General features: G+C 54.3%; 1 protein-coding gene across 1 annotated transcript in view; it reads left to right on the forward strand.

Moving 5' to 3' along the window:
- The first annotated feature begins 9,056 nt into the window (after positions 1–9,056).
- EEIG1 (estrogen-induced osteoclastogenesis regulator 1) overlaps positions 9,057–16,227 on the forward strand; it is a 36,985-nt gene continuing 29,814 nt past the window's right edge. The window contains exon 1 of the mRNA XM_030858552.3: positions 9,057–10,107. Coding sequence (XP_030714412.1) covers positions 9,962–10,107 — 146 coding nt within the window. The 5' untranslated portion in view covers positions 9,057–9,961. The remainder of the gene's footprint in view (positions 10,108–16,227) is intronic.

Here is a 16,227-nt window from a genome sequence, read left to right on the forward strand (position 1 = left end):
CCCAGTGCCTCACCACTAAATGGTACCACTGATGATTTTCACATTTAAAAATAATAGCTGTTATTATATATAGAATGGATAAACAACAAGGCTCCACTGTATAGCACAGGGAACTATATTCAATATCTATATATATATATATATATATAACTGAATCCCTTTGCTGTACCACAGAAATTAACACAACATTGTAAATCAACTATACTTCAATTTAAAAAAAATAGCTGCTGCTGACAGTAACACCAGGCACTGTGACTAAGAAATCATAAAATAAGCAGAGCTCAGCAAGGGCTAAAGGGCTGTGTGTATGCCTAAGAGGTAGGGAGTTACCTAAGAGGACAGGGAGGTGACCTGGGAACACCTCTTCTCAGTAAACACAGCCCTGATCACTGGGTGAAAGGTGTCGGACTCCTGACCAGTTATGTAAGTTCAGGGTCCACCTGCCGACTCCTGGTCTGCTGGGTGGGGGTCTGAAAAGGTTCAGAAGACCAAGCCTAGCTCTGGAGGTCCCCTTCGAGGTCGCCTAGCACACGGTCAGTCTGCCTGAGAAAGGCCTCGGCCAAATCCCTCCCTCTACCCTGGTCGAGGCCAACAGGGCCACAGTGACACTTCCCAGAAATGGGACTTCTGCCTGCCCTTTCAGGAAACGCTCAGAGGCCCCCTCCATGGCTTTCATTTGACTTTGCACAGAAGGAATTCAACTGGACTCTATTTCCAGAGTGGCTCTGTGCCATACACTTTCCCCTCATAACTTGTATAACTGTGCAAAGGTGTCATTATCTCCATTTTATGGATGAGGACACTGAAAGAGGTTAATAACTTGCTTGAAGCGATAGGTCTGGGATTTTTTTTTTCTTTTTTTTTCTTTTAGGGCTGGGATTTGAACCCAGGTTGCTTTAAACAAAAGGAAGGCCCCGGGAACTGTGTGTTCATGATGTATCTTGAGATACAGGTGGCAGGCAGAGAAGGGAAAGTTAAAGAGGCTAAACTCCCTTTTTTTTTGGCCACACGCTGCTTGTGGGATCTTAATTCCCCGACCAGGGATTGAACCCGGGCCCCTGGCAGTGAGAACACCAAGTCCTAACCACTAGGCTGCCAGGGGATTCCCGAAATTCCTGAATCTTCCAGGCCACGTAGGGAGCTGGCCTGGAATAATCACATCATCCTCTCTCTAAAACCTTCCATGGCTCCCCTTTACCTTTAGCATAAAGCACAACCTCATTAACACGGCCTGCAAGGCCCTCCTGTAGGATGGGGCCTGCCTACCTTTCTAGGCCTGCCCTTGCCTCTCACAGATCCTGGGCTCCTACATTCTCTCAGCTTAGTCTTTCCTCTCTACCAACTCCCCTCTCTCCTGGCTGACTACTACCCATTGCTCAGGCTCAGGCTTACATGCTACTTCCTCAGAAAAGTCTGCCCTGACCACACACACCAGGCCAGGCCTCTTCTGTGTTCTCACTTCCCCCTGAGCTCCTCCTGACCTCCAGGTGTATCACAGCTCTCATCACTTGGGCCACATGTACATGCCTGCCACTATAGCCCCAGTCCCAGAGCAGATGGCGTGATAAACATCTGTGAATGAAAAATGAATGAACGAAGTGCTTGGCAGACCTTGGAAGGCCAGGGTAGGCAACAGACAGAGGGGGAAGGTGGTGAGGTGGCTGGGCTGACCTGCAGGTTGTATTAATGACAATACTGCAAGGGTAGGGCCAGCGCTCAGAGGTGGGAACACAGGCTGAAGTTTGGACTTTGTCCCATCAGCGATCTGGAATCCTGGGCTGAAGGCATGCTGGAGCCGAAGCCCTGGTTTAAGAAAATAAGTCTGGCCTTGAAGCTGTAGGGGAAGACGGGCAGCTCTGGGGAAAGCCACCCACGGGTCTCTGGACACGATGAAAATGGTGTAAACACACTCTCATGTTTCAACCTGGGAATCTGGCCTGATTTTACACAGTGTCGGGTCAGGCATTGGGCCTTGGCCTTCACCCACTCACTAATCAAATCTGGCCAACAACCCCAGGAGATAGGGACTGCTGTGGCCCCACTGGACAGATGGGAAAACTGAGGCTCAGAGAGGCTGAATGACCTTCCCCAAGTCACAAAGGGACTCTCCATTGCTGCCTTAATTAAACTGTATTACAGCATACTCAGAGGTGGGGCATCTAGACCGTCCGGACTTGCACTGTGTAATACGGTAGTCATTAGCCACCTGTGGCTATCTAAGTTTTTAATTTAAATTCAATGGAGTTTAAAATTCAGTTTCTCAGTCACACTAGTCACTTTTTTTTTTTTTTTTGCGGTACACGGGCCTTTCACTGTTGTGGCCTCTCCCATTGCGGAGCACAGGCTCCGGACGCGCAGGCTCAGCGGCCATGGCTCACGGGCCCAGCCGCTCCGCGGCATGTGGGATCTTCCCAGACCGGGGCACAAACCCACGTCCCCTGCATCGTCAGGAGGACTCTCAACCACTGCACCACCAGGGAAGCCCTGGTCACATTTTTAAGTGCTCAATAGCCACATGTGGCTAGTGGTTACCATATTGAACAGTGCAGAGATTGGAACATTTCCATCATTGCAGAAAGTTCTATTAATAGTGCTTGTCTAGACCACGGAGGTGGACAGGTCTACAGAGACTACTCAATTCAATGCTCTTACTTAGCAGATAGTGAAAGAGAGGTCAGGGACTGGTTCAAAGTCACACAGTGAATCAATGACAGAGGTAGAACTCAAAACCCAGGTTCCTGACTCCCAATCCAGTGCTCTCTCCACTGAAGTAGGTGGATTCCTATCTCTTAGCTGGGGTTTGGTAAGAGCTGCTGTGAGGCAAATGGACACCATAAACAAAGTCCAGTGACCACTGATTAAGTGGAAGTAATACTTTAACATTTATAACAGAGGTTGATATCCAAATATGTAATAAGCTACTACAAATAAATAACAAAAAGATGACAACTCAAATTTTTAAAAATGGACAAAGGATATGGCCAGGCAATTTACAGAAATTCAAATTGCCAAAACAAGATGAAAAGATGCTAGTGCAAGAAATGCAAGCATGGTAGTAGAGGGTGTTTTGTTTTTTTTTGTTTTGAAACAGATTGGTAAAGGTGGAGAAAGTATGGGAACGGGCACTGTCTTATACTGCTGGTGGGAGGATAAATGGGTCCAACTTTTTGCAAGGCAGTTTGGCACCATCTCTCAACAGTAAATATGTAAATACCCTTTGACTCAGTAAGCTTTGGGCTGGAACCCAGGCTGCCTGACTCCAGATCCCGTGTTCTGAACCATGACTATTCTCCGCGAGTGATGGTCAGGCTTGGGTTGGAAAGGGCAGAGTTGGCTGATCAATGGGGAGACTTGTGCACTTGGCCGTGGGACGTTTAAGCAGGACAGATCACCGTGGGTGGGTTCTTTGGAGCCTTTATCTTCATGTGTGACTGGCTCAGATATTCGCAAGGAGCCTAGCACAAATCGATACGCCCTTGGTCAGCTGCTGGGGTGGCTCAGCTGTCATTCCAGTTCTGCAAATAATTGGAGCCGAGTCACCACTGAATCAGCACTGAGCGCCTGTGGCAAGCAGCGCTGGGAAAATGGCTTGGCCTGGCGCTCTGTGCTGGCTGTCAGGTGACTGAGACAGCAGGCCAGCTGGGTAGCTGCCTGCCCTCAGGGTGATTTGGGCAAGTGGCATTTTCCATCCCAACCTCAATTTCCCCTTTCTTTCTTCCTTTCATTTTCTCTTCCTTTCTTCCGTTTATTCCTCCCGCCCTCCCAGCTCCCTTCCAATGAATGCCAAGGACACACCAGCTATTGTGACAGAAAACAGAAGGCCGAGCCCTCATTTCTCCGCACACAGATGGTTGGTAACCTGGGGACGCAGAGCAGGGAGTGAGCATTGTGCCTGATGTGGGGGAATGGGGTGGGAGAGGATGCTTGAGCTGAAGCCTGACACTGAGTAGGTGTCACCAGGTGGGCAAGAGGACAAGGCCAGGACCTTTGAGCAGGGCTGCAGGGGTCCGAGCAGGGCAGGCAGGGAGAGGCTGAGCAGTTGATTCCAGAGGGGACTGAATGCCTGGCTAAGAACTTTTTTTTTTTTTTCTCTAAGAACCTTTGACTTTTTCTCACCTTCTGAGATGGCCCACACTCTGTCTGTGAAGTGTGTTTCTCCCAAGGCCGTTCTCACCTTTTGAGATGGACCGCATTCTGTCTATGGAATGTGTATCTCTCTAAAGAAATCCACTTCTTACCTAAAAAAAAAAAAAAGAAAGAAAAAAGAAAAGAAACTTTTACTTTATCCAGAGGGTGCTGGACAAGCATGGAAGGCCTTTTGTTAATAATATCCTTATAATTATATATTATTAAATTATAAAATAAATCTATCATATTACGAAAACCAAACAATATCCCAGAATATTCATTAAAATAATAAACATTTCCCCCCCAAACCCTCTCCTTAGTTGAAAGCCTCTGGTAACAATTTAGTGTATCCTTCAAGATTCTCTTCTATGCACACATAGATCTATTTTTCTTGACAAAAATAAGCTCATCCTAAAAAAAAATAAAAATAAAAAAGCTCATCCTTTAAATATTGTCTGTGCTTGCTTTGCCATGATAGGGTGGACATCTTCCACCTTGGCACACACATCTCCAGCATCCTTCTCAATAGCTGGATAGCATCTCACTGTCAGACATCAGGCTGCTGCCAATATTTTCGTATAATATATAATGGTGCAGGGCTATCTTGCACATGTAACTTTGTACACGTGTGTGAGTATTGCTATTGGGTAACTTACTTTTTTTTTTTTTTTGCGGTACGCGGGCCTTCACTGTTGTGGCCTCTCCCATTGCGGAGCACAGGTTCCGGACGTGCAGGCTCAGCGGCCATGGCTCACGGGCCCAGCTGCTCCGCGGCATGTGGGATCCTCCCGGACTGGGGCACGAACCCGTGTCCCCTGCATTGGCAGGCGGACTCTCAACCACTGCGCCACCAGGGAAGCCCTGGGTAACTTACTTTAAATGGACTTGTGCATATTGAATTTTGATAGTTATTGGCAACATCAAGGAGTTTTAAAATAGGAGGTGACAAGGTTAAATCTACAGTCATCCATCCACCCACGCACCCGTCCATCCACACATCTATCCATTCATATATACATCCATACATATGTATGGATATATGCATATGCATGATATATATGCATCCATCCCTTGGACAGCCACTTATTGACTGTCTATCATGTGACAGGCCATGAACTGGATGTGGGGACACCATGGGTGAGGTGTCTGATCCTGTGAAGCTCATGCTATAACGAGAGAGAAGAAGATAGCATCACAAGAGTTTGTCTAGGGCCAGATAAAGGTAAGGATTCTCTAAGGGTACCCCCACTTTCTCCAGCTGTGATTCTGTTCTACAGGCTGATGTCCCACGCAGTTCCTCCATTCCCCTCTACTCCTCCCTCACTCCTATTCCAGTGCTTAGTGCTCACTTACCTCCTGACTAGGAGAACCTGGTGCCGTTCAGTCAAATTCAAAATCCTGGGAATATTCAAAAGTTCTAGTGGGTAACTATTATCACTTCTCCACGAGTGTTCCCTCTCTCTTCCCATTGTTCTGGCTCCACCGTGGTCTGAGCCACCAGTTTCCCGTTGGAATGGCTGTAATAGCCTCCTCACCTGTCTGCCTGCCTCTGTTCTCGCCTGCTGACGATCAATCCATTCTCCAAAGAACGGAAAGAACCGGAAACAACCTTCCAAACAACTGGAAAGCACTTTCATAAAGGTATTTTGGATCTTGTCACCAACCTGGTTACATCCTCCCATGGTGTCCTTTTGGGCTTAGACTAAAACCTAAACTCCTCCCAGGCCCAGAGGGTCCACGTGAGCCGGCTCCTGCCTGACTCCACGCCTCTCTCTCCTCCCTCCACACACTCCCCTCCAGGCACACAGAGTCCTGGAAACATGCCAGCTCCTGCCTCTGCTCCCAGAGCTTCCTGTGCTTGGGGCCCCCTTCTTATGTAGGTCTGGGCTGAGATAACGCCTTGCAGAGGCCTTCCTTGATCATCTAAATCAGGACTCCCAATCCGATCATCTTCTCTCAAATTCTCCTGGGATTCCTTTTCCAGACCACTTACTTGTCTGAATTATCTTATTAGGTACTGGTTTCCTCATATGTCCGGTCAGGGCCTCAGGGAGGAAGGACAGGCTATGCTTGGGAATTTAGGGGGCTGGGGAAGTAAGGAAGTACCAGCCTGGAGCTCCCTGCTGACTTCTCACTCAGATCCCCACGTCCCTCCAGGCCTGAGCCTTTTGCAGGCACAGCCTCTTCTGGAAAGGTTGATATTCTTTTTTTTTTTTTTTTTTAATATTTATTTATTCTCTTTCTTTATTTTCTTTATATTTTTGGCTGCATCGGGTCTTCGTTGTGGCACGCAGGGTCTTCATTGCGGTGCGGGCTTCTCTCTAGTTGTGGCGTGGACTTCTCTCTAGTTGTGGTGTGCGGGTTTTTATTCTCTCTCTAGTTGTGGCAGGCGGGGTCCAGAGTGCATGGGTCCCGTTGTTTGCGGCACGCGGGTTCTAGTTGTGGAGCACGAGCTCAGTAGTTGCGGCACCAGGGCTTAGTTGTCCCGCGGCATGTGGGATCTTAGTTTCCTGACCAGGGATCGAACCCCTGTCCCCTGCATTGGAAGGTGGATTCTTTACCCCTGGACCACCAGGGAAGTCCCAAAGGTTGATATTCTTATTCCTAATTTACAGACGAAGAAACTGTGGCTCAGAGATGGGAAAGTTTAGAGTGTCTCCTTCAAGATTCCTTCCTATGCATGCAAAACTATACCCAAAGTGTGTGTGACACAGGTGTCGGTGTTGTGTCAGCCAGATTTCGGACCCAGTTCTGTTGGCTCCAGGGCAAGCGATCCTAGCCAGACCATACTGAACCCCCTCTCGGTTTGGAGTCCCTGAGCCTTGGTGTTTCAAACCAAGGCCATACTACCAATATGCAGCAGAACCAGGATCCTAACTCAGGCTTGTCTCGCCCCAAATGCGGCATCCTGTCCTGGCACCTAGCTCTCTCCCTTAACCAGGACCCATCTAGGAAATGAGGGAAGGGAAACTTCCTGGGTTCCCAGCCCAGAGGCTCAGAGAGATAAATACCCCACCAGAGCTAAGTCTGGCAGCCAGGCCCACCCTGCTTCCTGTTGGAGAGGCCTGGGGTTACTCACGGTCACAGCTGAGAAGTCAGCCGGGCCTTGGGACATCCTTGGCTGGCTCCCTCCTCTGAAATCCCCTTCTGGGGTCAGATAGCCACAGGCCTTTCCCCTGTGGAGCAGGTCCAGCCAGGATTAGTGAGAACCCCCACTCCTACCCCAGTGTGAGCAGCACAGCTTAGCACTCTAATGCCTGTGCTCCAGGGTCAGGACCCTAGTCAAGTAATTTAAACTCTCCAGGCCTCAACTTCCCTGGCTGTACATGGGGATACATAAAAGTACTGGGAGCTGCTATTATCATTCTTCTCCTATCTGGCTAACTGTGTTTTTCAAATTATGGGACAAACTGGAGAGAAGTACAGGTTGCCACCCATTTTATGGCTGGGAATCAGGAGGGAATCAGAAATCTGAGTCCTCAGATACATGGCCCAACCGAACTCATCCCCAGGTGCACTTGACTCTGTCTTTCAAATGCTTCTCGGACTCCAGTTTTCCTGCAGTGCTGTGGTTCCGCTGTCATCATCTCTGGCCTGGATCACCACAACAGGCCCCTCACCCCTGTTTCCCATCTTCTCTGTTCCACACTACCTGTAGTCAGAGCAACCTTCTTCTAACAAAAAGCAAATCTGTCTGGGTCACTCTCCCGCTCAAAACGTGTGCGTAGCTCCCCTCCTTCCTCTGATCTACAAGACTCTGCAAGATCCAGCCATTACAGGCCTTCCAGCCATACCTCTCACCTCCTGCATCTCTCAAAGAGCCACAATGCAGGAGCATGGAGGTACTCACAGCTTTCTGTGGGCATTGCACTCTCTGGCCGCCAGGCCTCTTGAGGCTCCCTCTGCCTAGACCCTGCCTGACTCAGGGTATGCATCCTGCCAGTGGCTTGGATAACTTTGTGAGGCATTCTCTCTGAGTCCCCCTCCCCTCCACCCCTGCCTCCACTGAGCTCCCTGTTAAGTCCCCCATTACAGTCCTCATCCACCAGATTTGTCTCTGCCTGTGTCCCTGTCTGCTTCTCCACCTGATCTTGAGCTTGGCGAGGTTGGAGATGGCAGGCCCACCACTCTCACTCCTAAATCCGAGCCTGGCTCAGGGGCACCTAAACATTTGGGGACTGAATCAATGAACTGCAATATGTTGAAGGCCTGGGAAATAAAAAGCTCCTGAATTGGTCTCTGTGTCCAGGGCAGTTAATGCAGTCAGGGAGACCAGCCATAACTAGGTAAGAAGCTAATCAACAACAAAAGGCTTTGATAGAAGCTTGGAAAGGGAGAAGATGGTTCTATCACAGGTTGCGTGATGAACTGCTTTAACTCAAGCCCTGGCGAAGCCTTTGCAGGCACTTTCCTCCTCAGTGCTGAGAAATAGAGATTCGAAGCCAAACACCTGCATGGTCTAGTTCCGGCCACCTCTCTTGGGTGTGTTTTCTGAAAAATGGGACTCGCTACCTTCCGGGCCTGATCTACTCGTCAATGAACTCAAATCTGGAAGGACACTGGAGGGCCACTTCAGCCATAGTGCTCATATTGTTTCTTCTCGTCATTGTTTCTCCTTTTCTTTTGCTCGCGCCCTTCTCTTTGCCGGCCTGCCGGCCCCGGCTTTCCGCCCCGCGACCTCCCACTGCCTCCCCAGGGCCCCTAGCCTTTTCTCTCCGCTCCGCCCGGACCGAGGAGGCGGGCCCAGATGGGCGACGCACCAATCCGAACGCCTCGAGCTGCCGCGGCCTCCCGCGAGTCCCGCCCCACGCCGCCGTCCGCCAATCGCACTCCGCTCCCGCCCCGCCGGGCCGCCCAATCGTGGGCGGGCTGAGCCCCCGGCGCCCCGCCCCTCCCGCGCTCAGCGGCGGCTCCGCGGGCGGCCGCGCTGGGCCTCGGCATTCTCCGAGCTGGGCCGCGCAGCGTCTGGCGGGCGGTGGCGTCGGGATCGCAGGCGGCGGCGCTGCTGCTCGCGGGGGTGCTGGCCAGAGGCGGCGGGTGAGGCGGGTGAGGTGGGCGCCACCGGCCGGCCGGAGGGGCGCCTCAGCTCCGCCGGGGCCCGCGGAGCGGGACCCGCGGAGCAGGACCCAAGACCGAGGAGGAGGCGGCGCCCCTGCTGCCTGGAGCCCGGCCCGGTGCCCGCCGGGAGGGGGCAGTGGCCTGACGTTCCTGGCCCGGAGCGTCCCCGACGCGCCTCCCGGAGAGGCCCCCAGAACTCCCGGCCGCCCCCTGGGGGTGCCCTCAGCCTCCCCGGACTTACCTGTGCGGCTGCCTGGCACCCAGGAGCGGGAGCGTGGGCGCGGCGTGGGCGCCTACCCCCGGCCGCCAGCGGGGCGGGGGCGGGGCCGCCCTCGGCCTCACCGGGCCGCCCATCGCTCTCAGTCTCACCGGTCCGCCCGCCGCGTCCAGTCGCGCGGCGTGAGCTCCCCAGGGACCGCGGCTCGGGATGCTGTCCGCCAGCGCGGCCGCTTGCACGCCGCCCGCCACCCCTTCCCTTGACTCCTGGGCCATGCCCCAGTGTTTACATGCCGGTGAAGCCCCCGGCCACTCCGAACCCCTCCAAGCCCCAGCTCCCCGAGGGTGAAGCCAGCCGGCCTGCGAACTGGACTGGTAGTTCAGACCAGGGCCCTCTGGACTCAGATCCCCATCCGCTCTGCCGCCTCAGCTACCATCTGGGCGGGATCCGGCTCTGGTGTTTTGAGGAGGGGGTGTGGTGTAGGGAAAGGAATCCTGGGGATTTCTGGCTCCCCCCCTTTTTTTGGCCTTCGGGGCTTCAGACTCAGGGAACTCGCTCATGGCTTTTTTGATGAAGAAGAAGAAATTCAAATTCCAAACCACTTTCACCCTGGAGGAGCTGACTGCGGTCCCCTTCGTGAATGGGGTCCTCTTCTGCAAGGTCCGGCTGCTGGATGGCGGGGATTTTGTCAGCTTGTCGTCAAGGTAGGAGCTGGGGCAGGGATCCCTGCAGGGAAGGGGGATAATGAGCCAGATCTAGTCACTTGGCGAGTGTGGAAGTGCCTCTTGGGGTCCAGAGAGTCCTGGAGATTATGTGTGTCTGGGGCAGGTTTGCACAAGGCAGGCCTGAGTGATCTGAGAGGTCTGAGGCCTGAGGAAGCTGGAAGGGTGCTGGGCACCCATCTGCAGGTGACCAGCCGGATACCTGGGGGTCTGTTGTTTCAGCCCCCTCATGGGGCCTTGCACACAGCCCACAGTAGGCCCATTCTGCAGACTTGTATGAAGAGCCCAGTGGGGTTTGGCCTCGAAGGGCTGAGAAGGGGAGGAGTGTTCCAGGGCATCTTGCACCCAGCTGGCCACTCGGGCTGTCATATGATTTAGAGCCCGGGCCAGCCACAGGTTCCCTGGCACTCCCTGGCTCCTGGGAAGGTCCAGCCCCAGGCACTCCTGGTCTGGCTGGAGGGTGGTGGCTGGATTTTGGCCTGCCCAGCCCCCTCTGAGTCACTGCCCTCTTCTGGCTGGAGCTGGACTGCTTTGCATTGCAAATGCCCTTGTCAAGGAGGCTGCTGCCCTCTCTGAAAGAAAGAGGCTCGGTCAAGTTTAGTTTTTGTGTTCTTCCCCATCCTGCAGGTCCAGCTGCCCGGCTCATTGCTTAGGGCGGCTGAGTTCCCAAGCTGCGCCCACTGCCTGGGCCCATCTGGGGTCACATAGTCCTGGAGTGTGACAGATGGGAGTTTGAGTCCTAGCTCGGCCACTTTGTGGGCCCAATACAGGTCTCTCTGTCACAGTTGTGGAGAAGTTTCAGCAGAGAGAATGCGGTGCAGGGCCTGGCCCAGTGCCTGTGACCCACTGGCTCCCTTCCTTGGTCTGTCCCTTTGCTCCTCAGGCCTCCTTGTGGGCCCAGTTAGCTGGAGCTGCCTCACAGTTCTGAGATGGGGTACCTGTTACAGATGGAGAAACTGAGGCCCAGAAAGAGGGAGTAAGTGGCTTGCAGTTGTCAACTGAACTTGGCCTGTTTGGAGACCTGTTGGATGAATCTGGTGGTCGAATGTTCTGCTGGGAGGAGGGAGAGGAGGCATACAGCCTAACCCAGATTTAGGAATCTCCAGTGTGGGACAGGGTGGGGTGTCTTTTCTGTGCACTTGGGTCCGCTCAGGCTGGGAGCTGCTTATCTGAGGAATTCAGACAAGGGCTGCCCTTTGCTGTGGGGGTGGGAGGCTGTCCTCGTTGCCTGGGAAGCCTGTGATCCCGTGGCCACCCACAGAGTAGCCCAGCCTTTCTGGGAAAGGGCTGTGGTGCTCAGAGCTAGGGCCTGGGGTCAGCCAGTGAGTGGCCGGGTGACCTAGGGCAAGTTACCTAACCTCTCTGATTCCAAGAACCAGCAATTACTGGTGCTTTGCTCCCTGTTTTACTGGCACCTCTCACTTAACCTGTTGACTATGCCATGGAGCAGAGTGGAGGTTGGGGGAGGCCTGTACTGTTGTTATTCCCATTTTATAGAGGTGGCTCAGAGGCTCAAGGAGGGAGTGATTTCTCTGCGTTAATACAGCAGAGCCCAGATTCAAACTCAGGATGTGCTTTTAGCCTGTTCTGCCTTTGAGCCTTAGTTTCTTCTTCTGTGAAATGGGAGAAGTCATACCCACCCCTAGAGTTGTGATGGGGAATGGGTACTGTGTATACCATGTCTGACCAGGCAGACTGTTGCAGCAGCTGTTGTTACTATGGTAGAGGGGCCCAGGCCCCAGCCCCTCCTAGGTCTTGGGCGGACCAGGTGGAGTCAGCAGAGGGCCTACCTCTGACCTGAGGGCTGGGGGCAGGGTCTTGGATCCTACTGAAGAATTAGTATTCAGCCCCAGGCTGAGGTCTCAGCTGGCTTCCCAGGCCCTGGGGCCACTGTCACCCTACCTGTCAGCCTTTCAATTGCCCTAAACCTGCCCCCTCATCCGGGAAAGTCTGGAAATTTCCAGGTCTCAGCCCACAGTGTCTGGATTTCACCTCTCCCCTTCTTCCCTCTTGGCAAGGGGCCATGGATTCCCTGAACCCGGCTGAGCCTGCCTAAACAGGCTTTCCCAGCCCTCATCCTGGATGAAACCTGAGTGGCATGAGGAGGGAAGAGCTGACATTGAACCCCACACAACTTGGCACTTATGGGCTCTGGGTACCTGTTTGCTGCTGGGCATGTGTGTCTGGAGGGAACACACACGTTGGGACCTGAGGCTGCTTTACAGCTGCTTTGGCTTTTGCCCAGCAGAGGGGGGTTCCTGGGTTCCTACCCTTCCACTCCCATGGCACACACCCTGGTCTGCAGCCTGGGAGCCCCTCCTCACAGCCCACCTCTCCAGAGGGCCAAGGCCCTATTGTTTTGGAGGTGGGGTAGGGTCAGGGGTGACGAGACCTGCTTAGTTTATTAGCACACTGTCCATAACCCCGGAGACCCCTGACATGTCCCAGGGAGTGGGGGTGGTGGCAGCATGGGTGGTGTCTGAGCAAAGCAGGCCCAAGCCTCCACTCCTGCAGCAGCCACCCTCCTAGCTAGAGTGTTTCCCTGTGTGTTGGGTGCCATGGCAACAGCTGGGTACACAGCTCCAGCCTGACCCACTTTGAGCAGGTAGAACAGGTGGTACATTGCACTGTTCCCCAGCCTCATCTTTCTGAGGCCTCCTTATGAACCATAATCCTCACAGCTACCATGTTCAGTGCTACGTGCCAGGTGCCGTGCTGAGTGTTTTTGCACGTGCTGTGTCTGTTCATCCTCTTGGCCATCCGGCGAGGTCATCTGGCTAGAAATGCAATTGGGAAAATAACCATTTTATCATTAGGGTTTAAGCTGCCTTTGATTGTGCATTATTAGATGCCAGGGACCTGCTGAGCACCTCGAATGCATGATCAGCTGAGTCCTTGAACCACCCCGTGAGCTGAGGAGGAAATTGGGGTCAAGAGACCTAAAGTGATGGACCCGTGTCACTCAGCAAGAGAGTGGCAGAACTGTGATTTAAACGTGGGCAGGTCCAGCTCCAAGGCCCTGCCTTGCCTTGGTGGCAGAGGGCTTGAAGCAGCTACAGCCTCATGTCATGTCCTCAGACCTTTGAAGGAGGTTCTTTTTACTGGATTGGGTGGTACAGGGAAATCCAGATTTGGATCATTTCAAGGCACTGGGCTACATCCTGTGAGATCTGAGGAAAAGGGGCCTCTGGGCCACAGGTGGGGGTGGGGCTGAAGTCCACTGCTGTGGAGTTGGTGCCAGGCACGGGCTGGCACTGGGGCACAATGGGCATTTGCCAACGTCTCTGCCTAGAGGCCTTCCAGCAGACGCATCCAAATGGCATCTGGGAGGCTTTCCTAGGGGTCCCAGGGGGGATGCATCCCAGCCAAGTCTAGTGAGTCGGGAAGCAGTGGACCAGGCTGTGGTCTCCCTAGGGCAGGCTGGGCACAGGCTTCCAGCCTTGAGCCAATCTGTCTTTCAGGCAGGAGGAATCCCAAACATCCTGAGAGGTCTCTGTGCCCAGCTGGCACTGGTCCTGTGGCCTGCCCCATGCACGTGGCTGGTGGCGGGAGGGAGCGAGAGGGAGGCGTTGATTTACCTTACAGCAAGTCCTCTCTGGAGGAGACAGGCAGAGCGAGCCTCCTTGGCCAGTGGATGGGGAAACTGAGGCTGGGGGCAGAGAAGTCACTTGTTCAGGGTCACTTCGTAGGAGGAGCTAATGGCACAGCCGGATGGGCTCTGGTTGGCCCCGACTTCTGCCCGTTGTGCAGTACCCCTCTTTGCTGGGCCAGAAAGAGAAGAGGGGCCCCTCCGATGGCTCTTGCTGCTCTGCACTTGGGTGCCAGGCTGTCTAAGAAGCAGACTGTGTGACTTGGGCAGGCTCCCACCCGTCCTTTCTTTTTGGCAGCTTTGAATTCTCAACTGTCTCTTCAGTGGGGTTTTTATTTGGGCAGCCTTTTGAAAGAGGGCATGCCTGCTCAGAATACAGGTACTGACTTCTCTCTGTGGGCCTGGCCTTGAGCAGGCCGGGACGGGAGACCTCCGAGGGATGTTTGGGATTTGTGGGGGGCATGAAGAAGACCTTGGACAGGTCAGCTCTGCCGCTGGAGGCCCTGTGCCCGGGCCTGGGGAGGCCAGGTCTTTGCACACACACACCACAGGCTTGGCTGGGCCTCTACTTCCCCGAGGCCCTCTCCCCTCCTTGGAAAAGGATGCAGCTGCCACTTGAATCTGCTGCCCTGCGAGGCCTGCTGTCATGCACATCTTAATGTGGAGGGAGGGTCGTGTGGAGATGGACACACAGTTCTGTCTCTTGGGCCCGAGGGTGCAGGGAGGTGGAGGTGCAGTGGGACCCTAAGGCAGGCAGGGCATCCACTTCCCTTCACAGATCGGGAGCTCTGGAGGCCGAGTGGGGAGGGGGCAGGGGGAGGAGGGGGAGGAGGCTGGCAGGCGCAGGTCCCTTTTCCACATTTACCGAGCACCCTCTTGGCCCTGGACTTTCTTTCAGAGGTGACCGGGACCAGACAGCCTTGCTCCCATGGAGCTCCCCATGGGGTGGGGGCAGTGTGCCTGTGGGCATCACAGAGGAAGGGCTTCCCTGAGGAAGGGACTCTTCATGGGAGCCTTGTGGGCCAAAGGGAAAGCCCTCCCTATCACAGTGACGTGCCCCATCCTGAAAACATAAGCTCCATGAGTTTGGGAAGAGGTCAGGCAGAGGCCCCCAGCTGGAAGGCACTTGGTCAGTGATCTAGGCAAGGGGCTGGCGTGGTTGGGGTATGGAGAGGGGCAGCATGGGGCTGGCTGCAGTAGATGAAGATGGGGGTAGCTGGGCTGGACAGTTCCTGGCTTTGGGGGTCCAGCCGACGGGCAGGGGGTCAGTGTGCCCGGTTTGCCGATTAGGATGCTGGCTCTTGGCTGCCAGGTGGAGAAGATGCCAGGGTGCCTCACCGGTACTCAGTAAGGGAAGTTGGAGTTGTGGCCTGGCTGGGCCGTGGCAGGCAGAGGGAGAAGAGTGGGCACACTGGTGAGAAGGTGGGCGGGTAGAGCCGGCAGGTGGGTTTCCTTGTCCTCAAGTTCCTGGCAGCACACCCAGCACTTAGTAGGTGCCGGAAGATGGAAGTTCAGAGAGTGCACAGTGGCCAAATGTGGCTGGGGTTTTGTTGCCGTATACAGTGCTCTAAGAGTTTTTGACAGCATAAACAAAAATCTTTTAAATAAGAAGATCGAAAAAAAAAAAAAAAAAAGAAGATCAAGCAACGGTGTCACGTGGCAGCATGTGGCCCAAGGGGCTTTGCGCTGCCCCCTCCGTGGGCTGCCTGCTCTGGGCTCCTCCTGACCCCCTGCATGCCCTTGGATCCCTGACGGTGGTCTGCCTCCCTCATTTGCTCGGGCCAGCCTGCTCCCCGGGGCCCCTGTGGAAGGCCTTACGTGCACAGGCTGGGGCCTGAGGAGGCGGGTGCTTGTGGAGAGAAATCTTGCTGGCAGGCTGCAGAGACCACCCATGGCAGCCAGGCTGTGGCACCAGGCCAGCTGCGGGCTCCCTCGGGGTCAGCCTGTGCATGGCCTTGGTGTCTGCTCCTTGAGCCCAGCCTTTGCCGCCAGCTGGCCACACCATTGGCAGGTGCCACCCTGGCAGCCCCTGCCACCTGCCTGCCAGCCTGGCATTGGCAGAGCCCTGACCCGAGGTGATCTGGCCCTGTGGAGCCAGGGCTGTTCCCCGAGGCCTGTTCCCTGAGGCGTGTTCCTCACTTTGATCTCTGTTCTGGGAGCTGCTCTGGCCAGGGGTTCTCAGTAGCAACCACACCGTGTGTCGGAGGGCCCCGAATGCTTTTGAGCTCTGCTTCTTCAGTACCTGGGAGTCCTGACTTGCATTTGCGAAGCCCTGCCTGGACCTCGTGAGAGCTGCTAGCATGTCTGCTCACAGGCCTCGCGAGCCTGGGGACTCAGTATGTGGAGTCTGGTGACTGCTGGGTGGTGACCCTGCGGTCACTTGCCCACTGCTGGGAGGAGCAGTATAGCACCCGTGGCAACCGATATAGATTTATCCTCATCTCATCAGACAGACGCGGAAAGGTTTGAGCAGGGGAGAGACATCAGATTTGCTTAGAACAAGACCTAGAACT

Source organism: Globicephala melas, chromosome 6 (assembly GCF_963455315.2).
Source record: "Globicephala melas chromosome 6, mGloMel1.2, whole genome shotgun sequence".
NCBI lineage: Eukaryota > Metazoa > Chordata > Mammalia > Artiodactyla > Delphinidae > Globicephala > Globicephala melas.